Source organism: Vulpes vulpes, chromosome 15, assembly GCF_048418805.1.
Source record: "Vulpes vulpes isolate BD-2025 chromosome 15, VulVul3, whole genome shotgun sequence".
Classification (NCBI taxonomy): Eukaryota; Metazoa; Chordata; class Mammalia; order Carnivora; family Canidae; genus Vulpes; species Vulpes vulpes.
In genome coordinates, this window is record NC_132794.1 from 17940667 (window position 1) to 17961339 (window position 20673).

General features: G+C 40.8%; 1 protein-coding gene across 7 annotated transcripts in view; it reads left to right on the forward strand.

Annotated features, from left to right (window-relative positions):
• The window catches only part of APP (amyloid beta precursor protein), a 263371-nt gene that overhangs the window by 126762 nt on the left and 115936 nt on the right, over positions 1-20673 (forward strand). For all 7 annotated transcript variants that reach the window (XM_025995690.2, XM_025995686.2, XM_025995687.2 and 4 more), the window contains exon 6: positions 16916-17118. In XM_025995690.2, the coding sequence (XP_025851475.1) occupies positions 16916-17118 (203 nt within the window). The remainder of the gene's footprint in view (positions 1-16915; positions 17119-20673) is intronic.

Consider the following 20673-nt stretch of genomic DNA (forward strand, 5'->3'; position numbering starts at 1 on the left):
AGACCTTTGGTGTTGATGACATTATTTACTTAACCCCCTCTACCTGTCCCCCACACATATGTAAATATAAGCATATTTTTGCCTTTTGTAAAACTGTGTCACTGATCATATGTAAGCAGCTTTAAATGGGTATGATTTTACTTGCATCAGATGTTATGTTTATCTTTATTTAATAAGATTCCTGTAGGAAATTTATTTCCTTTCATAACATATTAATATTTTATTGACCCTGACATCTCTACCTAAATTCTTAATTGCATATGTAAACCAGTATCTGTTTAAAAGCATGCATCTTCATAAACTTTTTGAAGATATCTCAAGTACAAACTATGGATATTTCTATGTTTTTAAATAATCCTAGAAATAGTGGTTCTTTCAGCTCTGTTTTATTCATCTCTATTCATTTATCATCAATTTCAAAAAAAAAGTAAAGGGCACACAGACCATCTATCTGATCATGTTATCTTTACACATTTGAAGACACAGCAGATGGATGTTTATTGTTATAATTTATGTCCTGTCTTCTAAACACATTTTGCCCTATGAATCACTCCAAAGAGAACTGAATATTGAGCATATAATAGGCTACAGTGCTTGTGTATTGACTAAATTATTTTAGTAAGGTATAATGCCTAATTCTGGGAAAATCTGTCCAAAGATATTTAAAAAGTACAGTATAGTGTTTGAAGTTACTTGAAAATATAGTTATAGGAGAACATCTTATTGAGAACAATGGTAATTAGGCTATATAAATGATTTGCTCTTGTATTGTCCTTTTGTCCTGTAATTGAAATTTTACTTTTCATATGAAACCATTGTACTGTTGTTTAAACTTGGTCTTCCTAAGTTTTCTGCTCAGCAACCTGTTGCCAGCCGGGTATGGAAAGCCATAGCTGTGTCATTGAAACATGCAGTAATTTGCTACCTCTTTCGTCAGCTGCTCCAATACCAAGAGTTAGGAGCTTAATGTTGTTGGGTACTAAAAATGTTAACATAACGCTAGCTATCAGACTGGAAAAGAGATTGGCGTCATGATGGAGAGGACACTATTACATTTATAGTCATTAAATGATGGTAGGGCTAATCTGCATAAAAAGACATGGTGGGGAAACAGAACTCCAATGTAATAGACACACCCAAAGAGTTCTGGGAAAGAACAGACTTGCTCCTTAAGATGATTTTTGCTTCAGAAGTGTCTTCAAAGGTTTTAAAGTATGCTTTGAACCTAGTAAAATTTTCTTGAGCTGGTTTCTTTACATCTAACATGGGGGAAATTGCTATCACCTGTTATCCTAGTACTTGCTTTTAGAACAGAGTTAAAGCTTAGATACGGAAGTGTGTTAAAACTAAAATGTTCGGTGGGCTTTTTTGTGGTACATTGAGTGGAATCATAAGGGAGGGAAGGCAGGCCAGGGTGGGGCTGCTGGTTCCTAAGTCAGCCTACCCTCCCATAGTCAACTAGAAAAGCTCTCCTTAGGGTATAATGACTCATCTCCCACCTCTGGTTTTGATAATCATGGCTGTTGTAACATGTTCCTTCTTAATTGGGTCTTTAAAAAGTATTGTGGGTCTTGTAATAATTATAACCAATACTAATAGATAATGACTTCAGCACTTTCCATACTTGATGGAGTTGAAAATTATTAAAATAGGTTTTGGTAGCAAACAATCATATTACGGTTTTATGAAATTAAATACATATGTAGGAGTCCTTTTTATTTTAGGGAAGCAAAACTTTAGGAAATGTGATATTTTTTCCCCTACGATTAGAAAATGGCTGTAGAACTTCATGTGGAGGGCCACCTGGGTGGCTCAGTGGTTGAGCATCTGCCTTCGGCTCAGGTCATGATCCCGAAGTCCTGGGATCATTGAGTCCCGCATTGGACTCCCTGAGGGACCCTGCTTCTCCCTCTGCCTGTCTCTCTGCCTCTCTCTCTTATGCCTCTCATGAATAAATAAGTAAAATATTAAAAAAAAATCATGTGGAATTGGTTTAGGTTCTTTTGGACATTTTAAATAGAAATTCAGTAAGCTCTCAAATAGCAGTAAAGTCATTTTATTCTCAACTTCTGTGTATCTGAAGACCTTCAATGTTATACGTAAATTGTATTCAGAAGTAGTTCTAAAAGAATGATGACATCTTAAACTTTACTAATAAGGAAGGGAAGCTATATCAGCGTTTTAATCTTTTACCTCTTGGAACATGCCATTCATTTGTTCCCCTTTAATGTTTATACATCCCTTGAGTAGTAATAAGTTAGCCTCAAGTGGTTCTCAGGAGAGAATTTTATAGTGTCTGATATTGGAAAATTGGAGCCGAAAAGTCCTACACATGTCGACATGGTAATGAAGCACTTAGGTTTTACACAAATGTTTACAAGGAAGTCACAGAACGGCAACATTGCATTTAAAGTAATTTAATGAGGGGTGCCTGGGTTGCTAGTTAAGCATCTGCCTTCAGCTCAGGTCATGATCCCTCCCTGCTTGGAGGGAACCTGCTTCTCTCCCTCCCTCCCCCTGCTATTCCCTCTGCTTGTGCTCTCTCTGTCAAATAAATAAGTAAATAAAATCTTTTTTTAAAAAAAGTGATTTGATGATAGTAGCACCAGTCACAGAGAGCAGGATGCTGAGACCACACTTCATTGCATGTCTCTATGTAGTCTAGCATCATGTCCAACTCACTATTAGCACAGCAGCACTTACATGCACAGAACTTTCATAACGAGGTGGCCTTTCTCATCTCTTCCCACTTGGAGAATGTTCTTTCCCAGCATGCACACTGGTAAATTGACTCTATATGTTGCATCTTTGTTTGGAACGGTATTTACTACATCCGTAGCCTTTGACTGTGACCTGTTAGTAGGGCTGAATATGCTCTTGCTCTGTCATTGGTATTAGTTGACAGATGAATAACATAGTTTGTTTCCTCAAAACCTCTTTATCTGCCTAATCAAAGTATCAGTGCAGGCAGACCCAGATGCTTCTGGGCTCAGGAACCTAAATAGCCATAGGATAGAAATTTCTGTATAAAGCACCTTAATGTTAATAAGCCCTTAGAACCGATTATCTTCACTTTTTCTCAGAAGCCCTTTTTCTTTTATAACTGGTTTGTCTTCGTTTCCAGTCTGTCTTTCCTATATATTCTTTGCACCAGGCTTTAGAATTTTTTTTTGTTTGTTTGTTTTGTTTGCTTCATTGTAGCTATCCTGACATCACTGTTGTTTTCTTTTGCTTTGCTTTTAATTTTTTTTTTTAATTTATTTATGGTAGTCACAGAGAGAGAGAGAGAGAGAGGCAGAGACACAGGCAGAGGGAGAAGCAGGCTCCATGCACCGGGAGCCCGATGTGGGATTCGATCCCGGGTCTCCAGGATCGCGCCCTGGGCCAAAGACAGGCGCTAAACCACTGCGCCACCCAGGGATCCCTGCTTTGCTTTTAAATTCTCAACTCTGCTTCTCTCTCTTGGATTATTATAGTTTTTCCTTTACTGGCCCTTTCTTGGTTGCTGTAATCTACACCCCTGACGTTATAATACTAGTTATATTTAGTTAACCCTGGCTAGCTAGGCTTAGTCCTGCAGGTGGGAAGCTAAGGATCTATATGGCAAGATTGAAGAACTAAGGCTAGATAGATGCATTAGTCTCCTACTGTGTCCAAGAGAGAGTTCTTAATTTCCACCCCCATCTCCACCTTGGTTCTCTCAATATGCACTCTCTTAGAAATTACAGCTAAAGAACCTGGACTCGTGTCACCTTTGCCACAAATCCTGCCCATTCTGGATTCATGCACTTGTCTCCGTTTTTTCTAGTATAAGCCTAGTACCGTTATTTCTTGCTGCAGTTACTGCAGTATTCCGCTGATTTCTGCTCCCATTGTCTTTCCACCATATATATATGTATCTGACCCAGCTTCTCTGCATCTCTCCAAGGTCACTTTGTACCTCTTTCTTTTCCCATTGCCCTGTATCATCCAAAACATAGCAGGCTTGCCCCACCCGACAATTGCTGAATCTCCCCACAGTGGTTTCCCCAGTTTTCTGGGTGTCTTTTTAAATCTTTATAGCCTCATCTTCACTATCATGTTCTCAAGATGAATTCCCCTAACCGCTTTGCAAACACCCTCCTCCCGATCTTGGCAGCCTGTGTACTTCATCCTGATGTGAACTATACCTGTTAGTATTGTATCTGTTGGCTGTCTTTCTCTCCCCTAATAGAATGTAGGCTCCCTGAAGGCAGAGATCATATCCTTTTCTCTTCTAGAGCCTCAGCTCTGATAGAATGCCTGGTGCATAGTTGATATCCACTAGCATTTGTTGAATGAATGAATGAATGAATGAATGACTCTTCGAATGGTCTTGTTTTCAATGTAGTAGGCTGTTCCCGATTAGGCTCTTTAAACGATACAGAAAACATCTCCTTGGGGAACATTTCACGTAGATCACTGAATTGGAAAGCAGCTTGAGTTATTCTTGTGGGGAAAGAAGAGAAGCAGGAAAGAACAGCGTAATTAGACCTCAGAAGGCGAGCTGCTGTTTCTAGTTACATAGGATATCCGAGCAGGACATGTGAGCAGCGCAGAAAATGAGTGGCTGTTCTGGTGCATTACCTGTGGTCTCAGAAACGATAGCTCTTTTTTTTATATAAATTTATTTTTTATTTGTGTTCAATTTGCCAACATATAGAATAACACCCAGTGCTCATCCCATCAAGTGCCCCCCTCAGTGCCCGTCACCCAGTCACCCCCACCCCCCCGCTCACCTCCCCTTCCACCACCCCTAGTTCGTTTCCCAGAGTTAGGAGTCTCTCGTGTTCTGTCTCCCTTTCTGATATTTCCCACTCATTTTTTCTCCTTTCCCCTTTATTCTCTTTCACTATTTTTTATATTCCCCAAATGAATGAGACCATATGTTTGTCCTTCTCTTATTGAGTTATTTCACTCAGCATAATACCCTCCAGTTCCATCCACGTCGAAGAGAAACGATAGCTCTTGAGTGTTAAGGAAACAACAACAAAAGTGGGCATTGCTGTTTACCTAATGGAGATAGAAAAACCATGCCTACCAGGTCTATATATTTTTGGCCCAAATTTCTAGTCATTTATTTCTAGCTGGAGGCTGGAGGCCTCTACAACACCGTCTTGCATCATGGTACAGGCTGGCCCTGTGCATCTCCTTTCTGCCCTGTCCCGTTCTTTCTGCCGTATCCCCCTCACCCTCGGTAAGCTGTCACCACCCCCCCTCGTCCTCCTTGGTCAGGCTTCTGGAAAGCCTTCCCCCACACCCGCCTGGGACTCCCCCCACCTCTCTGCTCGCCAGCTCCTGCTTACTGAAATACAACTCATTTTGCAGCTCCTTTGTTCGAGTTCCTCTGCCAGGCTCTGCATCACTAGTAGAATGAGGCCAAGCTCCGTAGCCTTTTCAGATGTGGTCCTTTGTAGTGGGTCTGCATTCTCCTCCCTTCCCACCACCCGCTCCTTTCCCCTGACTACACTGAGCTGCTTGTGCTTCCTGCAGACACTCCCTGTAGGTTTTTTTTTCCCCCCTAAAACAATAAACCCCAAGGAAAATATTACATAAGAAGAACAAATGATAACTTTTATTTACACCATTTTCAAAACTTTATAACATTAAAAGGGGGAAAAACCCTATATTTGTCATGCATAAATTTAAGCCATAGTCTAATCACAGCAGTTAGGTATGACCTTTAGCATTTGTAGTGTGCTTCTCAGTGCTTGGCATACATTAACTGCTCACGGCATCTCCTGGGGTCAGTAATGTTATCATCCCATTTTAAAGATACAGAAACTGGAGCACCTGGGTGGCTCAGTGGTGGAGCATCTGCTTTTGGCTCAGGTCGTGATCCTGGGGTCCATGGATCGAGTTCTGAATCAGGCTCCCTCTACCTATGTCTCTGCCTCTCTCTGTGTCTCTCCCATGAATAAAAAAATAAAATATTTTTTTAATAAGTAAATAAAGATACAGAAGCTTAATTCACAGCAGGATAAGTCACTGGTCATGGTCACACCATAGCTGGTAGGTGGCTTCCAAAAACGTGCCTTTAATTCCCACTGTTCCCTGCTCTGTCAGTCCCAGAGAACCAGAACGAGGAGTGAACTGCAGTGTACTGCAGGGTAATTTTTCCTTAGGAAAAAGGGCATTTTCAAAACAGCTGTTATCAGTGACTTAACCTAAAAAGTAATGCTTCCACATTCCTTTTACTGCCCTGTACCTTCTCCATTTGTTACATTGGGCACGCAGTGTTAGCATTTGTTATTTTGACTCTACAGATTTCCAGATAGCAACTACAGATACTTTAAAAAAATAATATATCAGGCCTCCTAAATATCAGTTCCACATACTTTATCCAGCCTTCCTGCTTTCATATTTCCCCATAGTACTTGTCACCTGCGACATGCTATAACATCTCTGCCGTGGTCCTTACATTGTCACCTCTCTCCCCTAACAGACTAAAAGTGCCAAGAAGGCAGGAAATTGTGTCTGTTTCATTACCAGAGATAATCTCCAAGTGTGGAACAGACCCTTTTGGAACCTGGTTCACACTCAAATATGTTAAAATGGCTAAAGAGCATATAACTCCAGCTCTTCACCCCAAACGTATGCAGATCACCCGTACTTAGCAACAGCCAAGTCTTTAGGTAGGAGGAATGTGCTCCAAGTTTACTGGCATAGCTGATTAACCAAGGCTGGGTTTCACTTATCAAGAGTTTTAAATGACCCTGAAACTTTTTATCACCTGAGGTGCTTCTCCCTCATCCTCGTTGGTTCATAAAGCTGTCAGGAAAAAAGTGTGCTTTTGATTATATATGGCTTTTCATGCCTCCAAGATAGTCTTTAAAAAAGCAATTTAGCTTTTTAGTATAATTATATGCTAAACTTAATATTTCTTAAGTCTTGCCAGAATATCATTTTTCCCCTTTCAGCAGACTTTTTTATGATTTAAAATTCGAGCAGCAAATATACTACTTCTACATCTCTCAAATCTAAGAACATTTTTCTGCAGAGCTCAAGTGATACCATCTCACCCACAAAATTAGCAATGATTTTTTAATGTTATCAGATATTGAGTCCATCATCAGATTTTCCCTGAGCCCCAGAAATGGCCTGCATGCCTCATTTTTCTACCAAATTCTATTCAGTACCAGCCCCAGCATCTTACATCCTTAACACTTAGGATTTGGAACAGCCTTTTTTATATCCTGACACCAGCATGCCGAAGAAGCTATGGCAATTTTCTATGAGCTCTTCTCCAGCCTTTGATTTGCCTCATGTCTTAGGGGTATTACTTAGATTGCTTTGCTCTGTTGCTGGAATATTCTTAGGAGTATGTAGTAGGATAGCAGAGAAAAGACAAATTGTTTGTCACACATTCTACCCAGGTGCTACTAGTTTACACCAATGCTTGGATTGCGTCTCTTATCTCTGCTGATTTCAGCCTCATACTTTAAAAATTCACTAAATCAAACAGGGCAGAGTTTATAGCCTAGGCTGAAGAGAAGTTGATTTTACACTAAACCACCCTTTTTGTAATCTTGCTTCAATTTTCTTTCCTGCCTGGCACCTTTTAGTGAATGCGGTTGGTTTTATTCTTAGTATTGGCAAAGACCTTAGGAGCCAATATATACGTGAATTTAATACTGGATTCAGTAGTGGTATTCTATTAATATCATTGTGCCAGGTGGTACAAGAATTCCAAAAATACAGTCTATAACAGGAGTTTTTTTTTACGTTAAAGATTAAGTATTCTCTTAAAATCTTTTCTAGGATTACCTAACATCTGACCTTTTTATGTTTTTTTTTAAGATTTTATTTATTTATTCATGAGAGACACAGAGAGAAAGAGACAGAGACATAGGCAGAGAGACAGAGACACAGGCAGAGGGAGAAGCAGGCTCCATGCAGAGAGCCTGAGACTTGATCCTGGGTCTCCAGGATCAGGCCCTGGGCTGAAGGCAGCGCTAAACTGCTGAGCCACCGGGGTGCCCCCTTTTATGCTTTCTAATAAAGAAGAAATCAAACTATGCAACTGTCATAGAATACACCAACTCAGAGTGTTCTGGAAGACTGTCTCAGTGGTATTTAGTCCTATCATTCATTCATTTAACATGTATTATTTTGTTTTGTTGTTGTTTTAAAATTATTTATTTATTTATTTATTTATTTATTTATTTATTTATTTATTTATTTATATGAGAGACACAGAGAGAGAGGTAGAAACACAGGTCGAGGGAGAAGCAGCCTATATGTAGGGAACCCAATGTGGGACTTGATCCTGGGACTCCAGGATCACTCCCTGAGCCTAAAGCAGGCACTCAACCACTGAGCCACCCAGGCATCCCTAACACGTATTATTTTGAACTGTTTTTCAGTTGCTGTAATGTGAGATATTCTGTGTGTCACATACTGTGTGTGTACTGTGTGTGACCTTTGCTTTGTTATATCTTACCTGCTACTCATGCTGGGTCAGGTGCTATTCTAAGTGCATTTCAAATACTAACCCAGTTAATTTCTCATCATACCCCTGTGAGTGGAAGTAGCTCCTATAAAGTTTGCCATTTCATAGGTGAAGACCAGAAGGCACAGAAAGGTTAACTTGCTCAAGGTCACAAAGCCAGGATTCCAGTCCAGGCAGGCTGGCCCCAGAGTTCATAAGTGCTGCAAGGTTTCCTGTCTCCTCGGATGCTGTGTTCTGTTGGCTCCTAAGATGGCAAGAAGCCGGGATCACTGTTGTTTCTGCTCCAGAATTTTAGAACTGAGGACATCCTAGATGCTGTTCACTTGGTTTTATTCTATCTCATTTCAAATCAGGACAAAACATAGTTGTACATTCTTTCCATACCCACCTCACCCCATAGACCACCTCCTATGCAAGGGGTCAGCACACTTTCTGAAAAGGGCCAGGTAATGTGTAAAAAGAAGGCATGAGCCATTGACCATTTGTCCTTCTTTGGTTTCTCATTGCTCTTGTAAGCCGACTCTTTCAGAATCAGGTTTTCCTCCCTCCTACCATGGTGCCTTTGCATATGTTTTGCCTACCCTGTCTTGTGGAGAGTGGTCTTTACCCCCAGACCTCATTAACCTTGGCCTCCTATAGATCACACTTCAGTCATCTCTTCCTCATGGTACCTTGCTGTACACTCCAGGTCTGATCAGATCCTAACTCTTTTGGGTCTCCTAGCTATTCATAATTGTTATCACCATAGTTATGTCACATTTATATGAATGATGATGTCATTGTCTGTGCTTTTGGCTGTTAGCCCCATGAGTAACCCTTGCTCCCCAGCATTTCTCCCAAAGCAATGTCCCCGCTTCTACTCTTGTCTCCTTAGAGTCTCCTGTCCACTCAGCAACCAGAGCCATCTTTAAAACTTAAATCTGACTGAGTCATTTCTGTTGCACATGAATAAACTTGCTGTTTCTTAACATAACCAGCATGGACTTACTGTGTCACACCCTTCCTGTGTGTCTCCATCACCTTAACTCACACTTCCCCCCTCATCCACTGCCCCCTAAGCTCACCAGCTTTCTCTACATAATACTAAGCCTGCCCACATGCCAGGGCCTTTGGCACTTGCTCTTTCTCCTGTCCCATCCTGACCCTTTCAGCCTTCTGTGTCTTGATGGCCTTCCCCTGACCATCCTATCTGAAATGCTGCCCCCATTCCCTGCCCCACACATGTACTATAGTCCCTGGTTATAGCTCCCTTTCCTTTCCCTGTATACTTCTATTTTTTTTCCTATTTATTGTGGATGTGCCTCACCCACTAAAATGTATTCCAGGAAAGTAGAGTCTTTGTCCTGCTCAGAAGTCCACCATCAGTGTCTGGAATAGCATCTGGCACTTGGCAAAAGCCCCATAAACATTGTTAATTGAATGGCTAGTATGTGGCATAGAGAAGCATCTAATAGATTGGCTCAGTGGATGGATGAATTAATGCATGATCCTTTTTTTGCTCATTAACAACGGGTGTGCATTTGTTTCAACTCAAATACTTAACTCTCCATTGACTAAAGAACAAGTACCTGAATGCTTGATCTCTGCAATTTAGTATACCTCACTATTAAGATTCAGTACCATGTTGTATTCTGTTACAGTAAAGCTTATGTGTTCATTATTTCTGATTGTGCATTATATGGATATCCTTCCCACATCCTCACACCCACTCTTCACATCCTGCCAGCTCACACAATTCTAGCTCACCAGAATCACTTTCCCCTTGGAATTTCTAAAGCATTTAGTAGGCAGTATGTCTTACTCATATAGTACTAAGTGTAGATTGTCTTGCCCAGAAGAGACATTCCGGTTAAATGTGTAAAATAATAACACATTCTCATTTCAGAGTAAGGTTGTCTGTATCTCACCCTTAATACCTGAGTCATGAACCTTTGGTGTCTCAGTTTTGTCCTTCTCTCCCTTAAACAACAGTCCATAACCTGGAGTCTGGGGGAAGCATTTGAACCATCTGCAAGGAATGCTTTTAACTGCAAATAACTGAAAACCCAGTCATTAGTGGTAGGGAACCATGGGCTGGTGCAGGGATGCCCAGATGTGACCTTTTTGTATCTATCCAGGCCACTGTCCTTATCAGCTTCTCCATCTGAATGCTTATCAACTAACCGTCGATGGACGGCTGTTGCTCTTCCAGGGAGAAAGTGGAAAGGAGGTCAAAGGAACAAAAGCACCCCGAACTACTCAGTATGCTGAGCTTTCTCATCTGGAAAGTGAAACCTTCATAGAAACCCCAACTAGAGGCCCAAGCAGATGTCCTCTGGCATCTGATTATCCAGAGACATGGCAGTCACATGGCCTTCGCTATCTGCAAGGAGGATAGGGCATGGAATGTTCGCTTTCTTATTTCCTCTGGTCGAAGAAAGGATGGGAGAAAGGAGTTAGATATGGCTTCAGGGTAGCTGACCAGCAATTTCTGCCACAATGCATTTCTTCAGGAGAAAAGGCTAATCAAATTCTCAGATCTTTTAAATGGAAAATTAACACTACATATTGAGGAATGTCATCAAAACAACTATACTGAAACTCAGTAGACTACTAAAGAGAAATCTGTAGGGATTATTTTTACATGATATCACCTATAGGCAGGAAAGATTTGAGTAGTACATTAAAGTTGGTAATCATCAACATATGGTGGGTTGAATCCTATGTGAGCCTCAAATTCATTTACAAAATATCCGTATTAATGAATTAATTAATTTGTAGAATTAATTACTTAACCAGTTCAACCTATTTAGGGAGGCCGTGGTTGAAGGAGTCATACATATGTATATACATGTATAGGTATATATTTATGCATATGTACATCTATATGTATATATGCATAATTATTTGTATTCCCTTCATATAGTGAAAGATTTTCAATAGTGATAAGATTGATACATGTGTTGTTATATGTAATTCTTAAGTATACACTTTATATCCACATACCATTAACATTATCACCATCATCGTCATACTTACTATTATTTGCCTCCTACCTGCATAATTTGTGCCCTAATGGGATTAAGGGTTTGTAGTGGAGTGTATTTTTTTCAGATTTGGAGGCCCTGAAAATACAATTTTATCAACTTAACAGAGCTTTTATTCTAGCTCATTCGTGAGAATATTCAAGAAGAGTGGGGCAATACAGTAGAAGTATCCTTTCCCTTGTACCCCTTTTTGCTGAACTATAACTTACAAAAGAGAAGTGCACATAACACAGGCACCCAGCTCCATGGCTTTTCAAAACTGAACACACATCGGAGACCCTGACCCTCAGGTCCCTGCACAGCCTGGCCGATCACCCCCTTCTGTCCCATTCCTGCCAAAATGCAGCACGTCCTCTGAACCCTGGCAGCAGCATGGAGGGGTGCCTGTTTTCACAGTTTACATGGATGTAATCAGGCTGGGTGTCCAGTTGGGTTTGCCTTCTAACAGTGCCTTTAGATGGGAGAGATACTGGCTTTTTCTTACCCAGAGCTGCCCCTCTCAAATCATTTACTCAGAACCATGAAGAATAAGCTTCCATTCTTTCATCTTTTCTCATGTTTTCTTGGCAACTTCTAATTTTCCTAATTTTCTTTTTTTTATAAGATTTTATTTATTCATGAAAGACACACAGAGAGGCAGAGACATAGGCAGCAGAGAGGAGAAGCAGGCTCCCTGTGGGGAGCCTGACGTGGGACTCGATCCTAGGGCCCTGGGATCACGACCCCATGAGCCAAAGGCAGACAGATGTTCAACCACGGAGCCACCCAGGTGCCCCGTAATTTTCCTGATTTTCAAAGCAGTGTTTCAGAGAGTGCATTCTCCTGGAACACATTGACTCTTCTGGCCATGGAACCCTCCAGGATAAATTCTGGGAGGACCAAGGACTGGAACAGAGAGAAGAAAACAGCTTGTTCACCTTTTGAAAAATTCACTTTGTCTTCTGTCTCTATTCCTGACTCTGGGAGATAGATGCTTTCTTCCCCTTTCTAGTTCAATAAAGATGCCTGTATGTGAGCATCTTCCTGGGGAGGCCAGGCCCTGTGGTCCTGGTTTGGTGCTCCATTTTGGGAATTGGAATTGAATTCAAATCCTCCTCCCCACCTTGGGGTTCAAGTCCCAGGTTCCTCCAAGTCACATAACCCCCAGCAATCACCACTTTCTTCGTGTTGCTTCCTCTCCTTTGTCCTAGAAATGGCAGCAGAAAGTCAGTCTTAGCAGACATTATGGAAGAGTAAGTATAGCTCTTTTAGAGAAGGCAGGTAGTGAATTGTTTTGCATGATTCAAAAGGAATTAAAACTGGTATGCAAATTGAAATCTTTTCCCTATCTGAAGGGAACTTCGGGGAGGCGACCACTTTAAAGTAGAATCTGTCAAGGTCAGCTTTTATTTAGAAGCACAAGGAGAGTCACCTTTGTGATGGAGCATATCCTTCATCAGGGTAAACTCTTGCATGCTGACACATAAAATTTCACTATCAGAGATTTATTTCCTCCTAGACCTGTCCCTCCGATCCTTTAACCTTCTCATTAAAGTCAGATGCTCCTGAGATGATCAGCATTTCTCCCTCACTCTTTAGAAGTGTTTCTCATGATTGGACTTTAAAAGCCTTAAAAGCTGTCTACTGTAAATTGACAGACGCTAAGATGTGTGAATGTGATATGAATATTCCACTGCGTTACCAATGAATTATTTTCTTTTGAGTTCTTTGATTATTTACAAGGATATTACGACGCCCAGCCTCACACTTCCATCCACTGGCCCCTCCTTGGCATTTCCTTGCACCGCGAGCAGCTTTCCCAAAACCAGCTCGCCTCAATCACAACGCAGAACAAAGCCGTCGGCGGTCGCAGGGTTCGTGGAAGAGTAAATCTTTCTCCCCTTTCTGTGTTCCCTGCTATCTGTGGAATCTGGGGTTGGCAGCGTCATGCTGGTGCGTTTGACATTCTTTGGGAAGATCCAGCATCACTCCAACATAACTGCATGCTGCTGTTTTAATAGCATCCAAATAGATAATTGAATTCTTGGACATCTAAATTTAATTCCAGAAATCAAAGCCATGGTAATAAGAACTGGACCTGAGTTCTCTTAGGCCGAGTAATTTAATTCCTCAGCCAGTTGAACTATTATGTATCTCTGTTCCTTGTTATTATGCCACTAAATTGCAAAGGCAGATGCAGTGATGGATGATGGGTGTGTACTTCACCGTGTGTGTGTGTGTGTGTGTGTGTGTGTGTGTGGCTAGACACCTGCTAGAACGCAGATCACTTGAAACCTCGCTCTCTGCATAAGCACGTTTTCTGTCTGGAGCCTTAGGTCATAACAGGGGAGGTTGAGGGAGGTTCCCAGGGGTACCCACAGTCCTAATTGTACTGGCCCACCTTGAAGCACACTGCTGTCTACTCCCCAGATCACATACTGGGGCCCTGTCATTCCAGCTGTGCTGCAAGACAGCATGCACACTTCATGGTTTAAGGAGAATACTGGTTTGGTTCGGTTTTTCTGCCTGGCTTTACCTCAATTTTCTACTTAATTTAGAGAACTAAGTAATAATATTGGAGCCTGTAATTTGATTGAATACGGAAGAGAAGAAGCAGGCTGGTGGCACACAGCAGATCATTATTCTGTGCACAGTAGTAAAACATTGAGATTCTGTAGAAAAATGAGGAGGCAGTATGTTGGGTAAAATTTGGAGCATGTGAGCAACAGTTAAGTTCAGAATTCTTTGGAAATGTTGCCTCGATTAGACTTTTATGCAGGAATCCAGACAATCAGGAAATAAGATTGTACCCCATTTGTCTTTAAGCAGATGAAGGTCTATACCTACCTATCTGATTATCAGTGCCAACATTTTCCCTTTTTTACCTTTTTCTTCTTGGTCTTAAATGTTAAAATAACTGGTTAGGGTCTTCTCTGTATTACACTTCATTTATTAACACACTAATAAATTATTTATTCTGCTTAGTAAGTCTCTCTTTTTTCTCTAGCCACATGCGTCAACGTTGGATGTGGTGATTTATTATCCCTGCATCATATTTAATCAAAATTAGAAAGGTGTTCCCCTTGGCACACTGGACACATTTTTATAGAATGTCTATAAAAGTTCCTTAAATTATGGGTCAGTTGATTAAAGGAATTCCTTCTAGTGCTATATTCATCTCCTTACCTATCTTTTTCTCTTTTTATCCTCAGCACAATTACTTGTGGCTGTCCTTCTGGTTCAATTTATGGAAGCCTTTTGCCATCTTCTTTTCTGTCTTCCCACACCATGGAATCCTACTGTTCTTGTTCCTTAACATGTTTGAAATTTGACTTCCTATCCACTGCCCAGCTCGCTTGGAGCGTACCAAGGCTCCAAGTGGGACTCACACAAACTCTCCAGGTTCTCGAGCTTCTGGGCGAGAGTCAGCCGTGGGGTAATAATCAGCACCTCCTCCACTTCTTTTTTTCTGGGAAAACTTGTCAGCGTGGCAGCCCTCAGTGCTGTTCCTGTGGTGCTTCTTGTTTAATGAGACCTATGGCAGATGCTCTGTAGGTTGAAGCCTTCCACCACATCTCGATCTTTTGTCTCTTGTTTCTGTGATCTGAGCAAGGATGAAACCTGTATTTCTTCTATCGGGCCAGATGGCATATGATACATACTTTTACTGTTGAACACTTAGTTCCTGTCTTCATGTATCATCTTTCAAATGCTCTCCACCATGTCTGCACTGCAGGTACACAATCTCCACAAGGATATCTTACTAGGGCTTTCTAATTTGTTCCAGACATACCCTTCTTTCTTCCTTCCATCAAAGTGTGCTGATTTATTACTCACCACTGTGCATCAGTATATACATATTTAATGTCCTACATATTATTGCTGATCCCCTTCCCTACCATTCTTCGCAGGATTGCGTATTCCATTGGTTCTCAGAATATCATCCTCTGACTTTGAGCATCAGTGTCACCCAGGGAGTTGTTAGAAATGCATATTCTCAGGCCTCATCTTAGACCCACTGATTGAGAAACCCTGGGGATTGATGCTCTGTGTTTCAGTAAGCCTTCCAAGTGATCCTGGTCATCGCCGACATTTGAGAACCACTGAAATACTTGATATCCTACAGCGTTTACACAATAAGCAAAGGTAGGAAGCACTGCTGTATAGTTTCAGTAGGTGTCTCTGACCTCTGGACATTACAGATTCATCTACACCAGTATCTTCTTCCTCGTCCATATCCAGCTAAAACTCTGAGCAGCAATATTTGAACCCGTTTCCACCTTAAGTACTTACTTAAGTAATTGAGTATCTACCATGCAGATGCTGTGTGGTATTTTCATATTACATTATGAGAAGTCATCCCCATACAGCAAATTCAGTTTGGGTATCCTCCTTCCTCGATCCTGTTTGATAGTCTTTCTTATTTTGTTTTAGAGCAGTTTTAGGTTTACAGAAAATCTGAGCAGGAAGTACAGAGAATTCCCTTCTCCCCCATCTCTGCCCACTCCCACATTTCTCCTGTTGTGAACATTTTCGTGAGTGTGGTACATCTGATCCAATATTGATACATAAATTATTAGAGTTCACTTTTTGTGTTGTACAGTTCTGTTGGTTTCAACCAATGTATGTGTCCTGTGTTCACTGTTAAAGTATCATACAGAATAATTTCACTGCTCTACAAATCCACTGTTCATCCTTCCCTTTTTCACCCTGACCCCACCTCCCCCAAGAACCACTGAGATCCTTTTACGGTCTCCATAATTTTTGCCTCTTCCAGAATATCATATAATTAGAATCATGGTATTCCAATTTGCAACTATATAAACTAAGAAGAGCTGTGCCCAGGGGTAAAACATTGTAGACTTGGGGCACCTGGGCACAGAGGGTCAAGTGTCTGCCTTCAACTCAGGTCATGACCCCAGGGTCCTGGGATCAAGCCCCATGTTGGGCTCCTTGCTCACTGGGGATTCTGCTTCGCCCTCTCCCTCTCTCCTCCCCCTCGCTCGTGCTCTAATTCTCTCTCTCTGCAATAGAGGAATAAAATATTTTTTTAAGATTTTTATGTATTTATTCATGAAAGACACAGAGAGAGGCAGAGGGAGAAGCAGGCTCCTTGCAGGGAGCCCAATGCGGGACTTGATCCCAGAACCCCGGGATCACATCCTGAGCCAAAGGCAAAGGCTCAACCACTGAGCCACCCACGTGCCCCAAGGAATAAAATTTTTAAACAAACAAACAAACAAACAAACAAACAAAAACAAAGAGCCCGTAGATCTTCTGAGCCTGGGATTCATACTTGGAACTGCTTGCTTCGGGCCTTGTGTGTTTCTTCGATACCACATTCCCTCTCAAATTACCAAAATCCTCTGATGTTGATTTTCTCCCCCTTTCGGAAATTTGTTTGATTGACTCTTCCTGTTATTTTTATTTCCTGCTCCAGTGAAGACAAAGTAGTGGAAGTAGCGGAGGAAGAAGAAGTGGCTGATGTTGAGGAAGAGGAAGCTGAAGATGATGAGGATGACGAAGATGGCGATGAGGTAGAGGAAGAGGCAGAAGAACCCTACGAAGAGGCCACAGAGAGAACCACCAGCATCGCCACGACTACCACCACCACCACTGAGTCAGTGGAAGAGGTGGTCCGAGGTAATTCGCTGTGTGCTTGGATCTCCTCTGTTGGGGACGTGGTTTGAAATCTCCATCCAGCCCACCACCACAGCCTTCCCCAACCAGAAGTAAGAGTCAAAGTAACAAGCCGTATGCTTGTTAGACTCTCTTCGGCCTGACAAGCAGTCCGACAGTTCATTTCCAATAATGTGAAATCCTGATTGGCAGCCTGTTCCATGCCTTGTATATGCTGCTTGGCACCCCACAGCTTGTTCTGCAAAACTACCCCTAACCAGGTGCCATCTCTTCTGGAAGAGGCTGAGTTAGGTGACCTCCTGGGTATTCCCTTGGCAGTGGGTATTCATTCTACTCTTACTACCTGTTCCCTCTTTCACCACCTGGCCTCTGAGCTCCTCCAGGGCAAGGACTAGCTTTTGTGTAGTATCATGCAGAAGCATCCCTAAATTTTAGTGGAGTGAGTAGTTGGAATTAAAGTCCATTAAAGAAGAAGAACATTTGGTAAGTTATCACATTATTTTTTTGCTGTGAAATTTACCTTGGATGATTTTTGTATTGTCTTTACACTGTTCTGTTGCGGGGCGGGGGGGGGGGGGTGACAGTGCTTCCTTTGAAAGGTAGGTACAGTGTTAACATCTTAGCACTTTTTTTCTTCTGTTTAATTAATACTCCTATTAAGAATGTTGTGGCGTGAATGAACTAACAGACTTCCCTTTTTTGTCTCCATGAAACAAAAGCGAGCATTGAGTTTACATCAAACAACCAAATGTTATTATAGCAACTAGTGAGTTGTCGGGTTACATTTCTTAACGATTTATGCATTTGTTTTGCAAAAGATGAAAGTTGGTCAGAGAGTAAGGCTGGGTGAACACGGATGGATGGAGTTTTAATGTGTTTAAGTACTTTCAAAGCCTGTCCACAAATGTTAGAAATCATAAGTCTTCCTCACTTTTTATTAAGGTTAAAATGAGTTCAGCTCTGTTGTTAAATTGGAGCTTAAAATGGGTTACTTTCTCTCTGCCTTAAGTAGATATCTAATGATCACTGTAATATCTTCTTCCATTCACTGCATTCTTTATACCTTCATTCAGGTATAATTTACATATAAAATTCACTCATTTTCAGCATATAAGTGTATAAATCAGAGGCTTTAATAAATTTACCAAATTATGCAGCCATCATCATAATCCAGTCTTAGAACATTCTCATCATCCTGATAAGATTCCTCACAACCATTCAGTTAATTCTTGTTCTCACTGCCAGCCCTAAGCAACAATCAGTCTATTTTATGTCTCTACAGATTTGCCATTTCTAGACATTTAATATAAGCGTGGTCGTACATGGTCTTACGTGTCTGGCTTCTTTCACTTAAAATAATGTTTTTGAGGTTCTGTGTTTCTTTAACCCATAGTTTTTAAAACAAAGATCATTCTGAGTTGAACACTCAGAGTTAACTTAAAACTCATTGAAAGAGTCGCATATTCTTAAAAGAATATAGTAAAAGATAGTTTAATTTTATCGTTCCCTACTTAATGATCACTTCTTGCATTTAGCACACAAGGGCTCGTATAAGCAGGTATACGTTTAAGTACGTGCACCTTTTGTTTGAGCCATGGTTTTTTTCAATCCCTGAAGCATCCCTTCCCAAAGTGAGTTTCATGTGACTCTTAGGACCATCTGTGGCAGAGCTGGCTAAAATGAACTTGTTAGCTTCTATTTTCCTAGGAGGGAAAGGACAGATTTTTCAGAGCCTCTCTTCTTGAAACCTAAATGATGTGTGACTACGAATTATAGCAGCTAGTATTCTGTAGTGGCTCTGAAGTTCTTGTGATCTCCATCAGGAGAGCTGTTTACATAATAAATGCCTACTTACTCAGCATTAGTTTTTGGATCACTTTTTGGGTATAAGCCATTTTGATGGGCTTGGTGGATGCTCTGATGAGAACACAGCCGACCCTCATGGTTGTTAAAGTCTGGTAGGAAATTTAAATCAAAGAAACACACAGTCATGTTTAAAAAACACAGTCTGTGTTTAAAAGTATGTGCCCAGAGCCTACTTCAAAGAGTAAGAGACTGATCAGAGAAGGGTCTACAGAGGAGGTGGCATTTGAACCAGAAGTAGAAGGGCTTGTAGCAGGCCTACTGATGGATTTTATTCTAGTGTACCTTAGAGTCAGTCAAGACAGCAAGACGGGTTTGCCATGGGAAGGTACATGGCATATTTGGGAGACAAGGTCAGTCCAATTTAAATAAAAGCAGATGTCTTACATAAGAGAGTTACAGGAAAATCAGGTTGGGGCTAAAATGTGGAGGCTTTTAATGCCAAGCTGGCAAGTATGAGCATCAGCTGAGGGTGATGATCACTTTAGGACCTGCCATGTGCTGAGGATTTTGGGGAGAAACAATGAAGAGATTTTGTTATGATGTTACTGCTGTGAGGGCATAGGTGAACAGGGAATAACATAATTTATGCAGTATAATGAGAAAATGCCACATAAACTTATGCCAATATTCCAAACCCAGACACAGTTCTCTTGAGATAATATGGTCTTGTTATGTTCTAAATAAGTCCAGTTCTTTGGCTTGTGGCGTTATTAGCTAAGATACAACACAGAGGGGCACAGGTTACAGTATTTTCTACAGGAAGATGAAGGCAATTAAAAGATAATTTTTTATAACAATCTCTAAGCTAGGGAGTTTGTTTGCTTTTTTTTTTTTTTTTTAAAGAAGCTAGCCCTAAAAGATAACAAGTTAATAATGTTTATGGCAAAAAGAGCAGTAACAGTGACCTTCTAAACACACAATGTGGTCATTTTCAGTAACAGTTGTTAAGGCTAGAAAGAGAAGAGGATTTAATAGGAATCCATAGGAATCCATTCATCCCATGTAAGACTCCTGAATGGACAGAAGTGTAATTGAGGCAAGTCTTTGTGGGAAAGCAACATGTTACAGTATGTCGGTTCCATGTCAGATAGTTTTCTCTATTCCCAGCTAACTCTTCCCTGATGAAGACAACAGCAGTGCCATACCCAATTGCTGACTTTATAAAACTCTACTTATAAGTATCCTGCTCTCGTGCTGCAAATAATAATCAGAAGTGACTTGCAAAGATGAGATACTGAAAAAGAGGCTTACAATCTAGTTTTCAATGTTAATGTTTCAGTATCTGAGAGAAAATGTGATTTACAACCATACTTAATAAGAAAATTGTTTCTTCATTACCAACATATTGCTACTAATACAATTCCTAATGTGCTTCATAACAAAAGCTCGATCATTCTGTAACCTGTTTAAATTTGAAAGAAATAGGTGGAGAGAAGGAAAGTATAGGTCATTTTGGCATGGTCATAAAATTTTCAGCTGTATTATATTAGAATCAATGATGCTGAAGTAGAAGATGTCAGTTCTAACTTTGTTACCAATTCCAGAGGAAAAAGTGAACAACACAGTGGTATATCCATCTGGCTTTAGGATTTATTGGTTTTGGTACTTCAGAAAAACTTGGATATTGATCCAGTGGAATAAGCCAATACCAATTTGAGTAAAACAACAGTATATTAGATTCTTGCTCCTAAT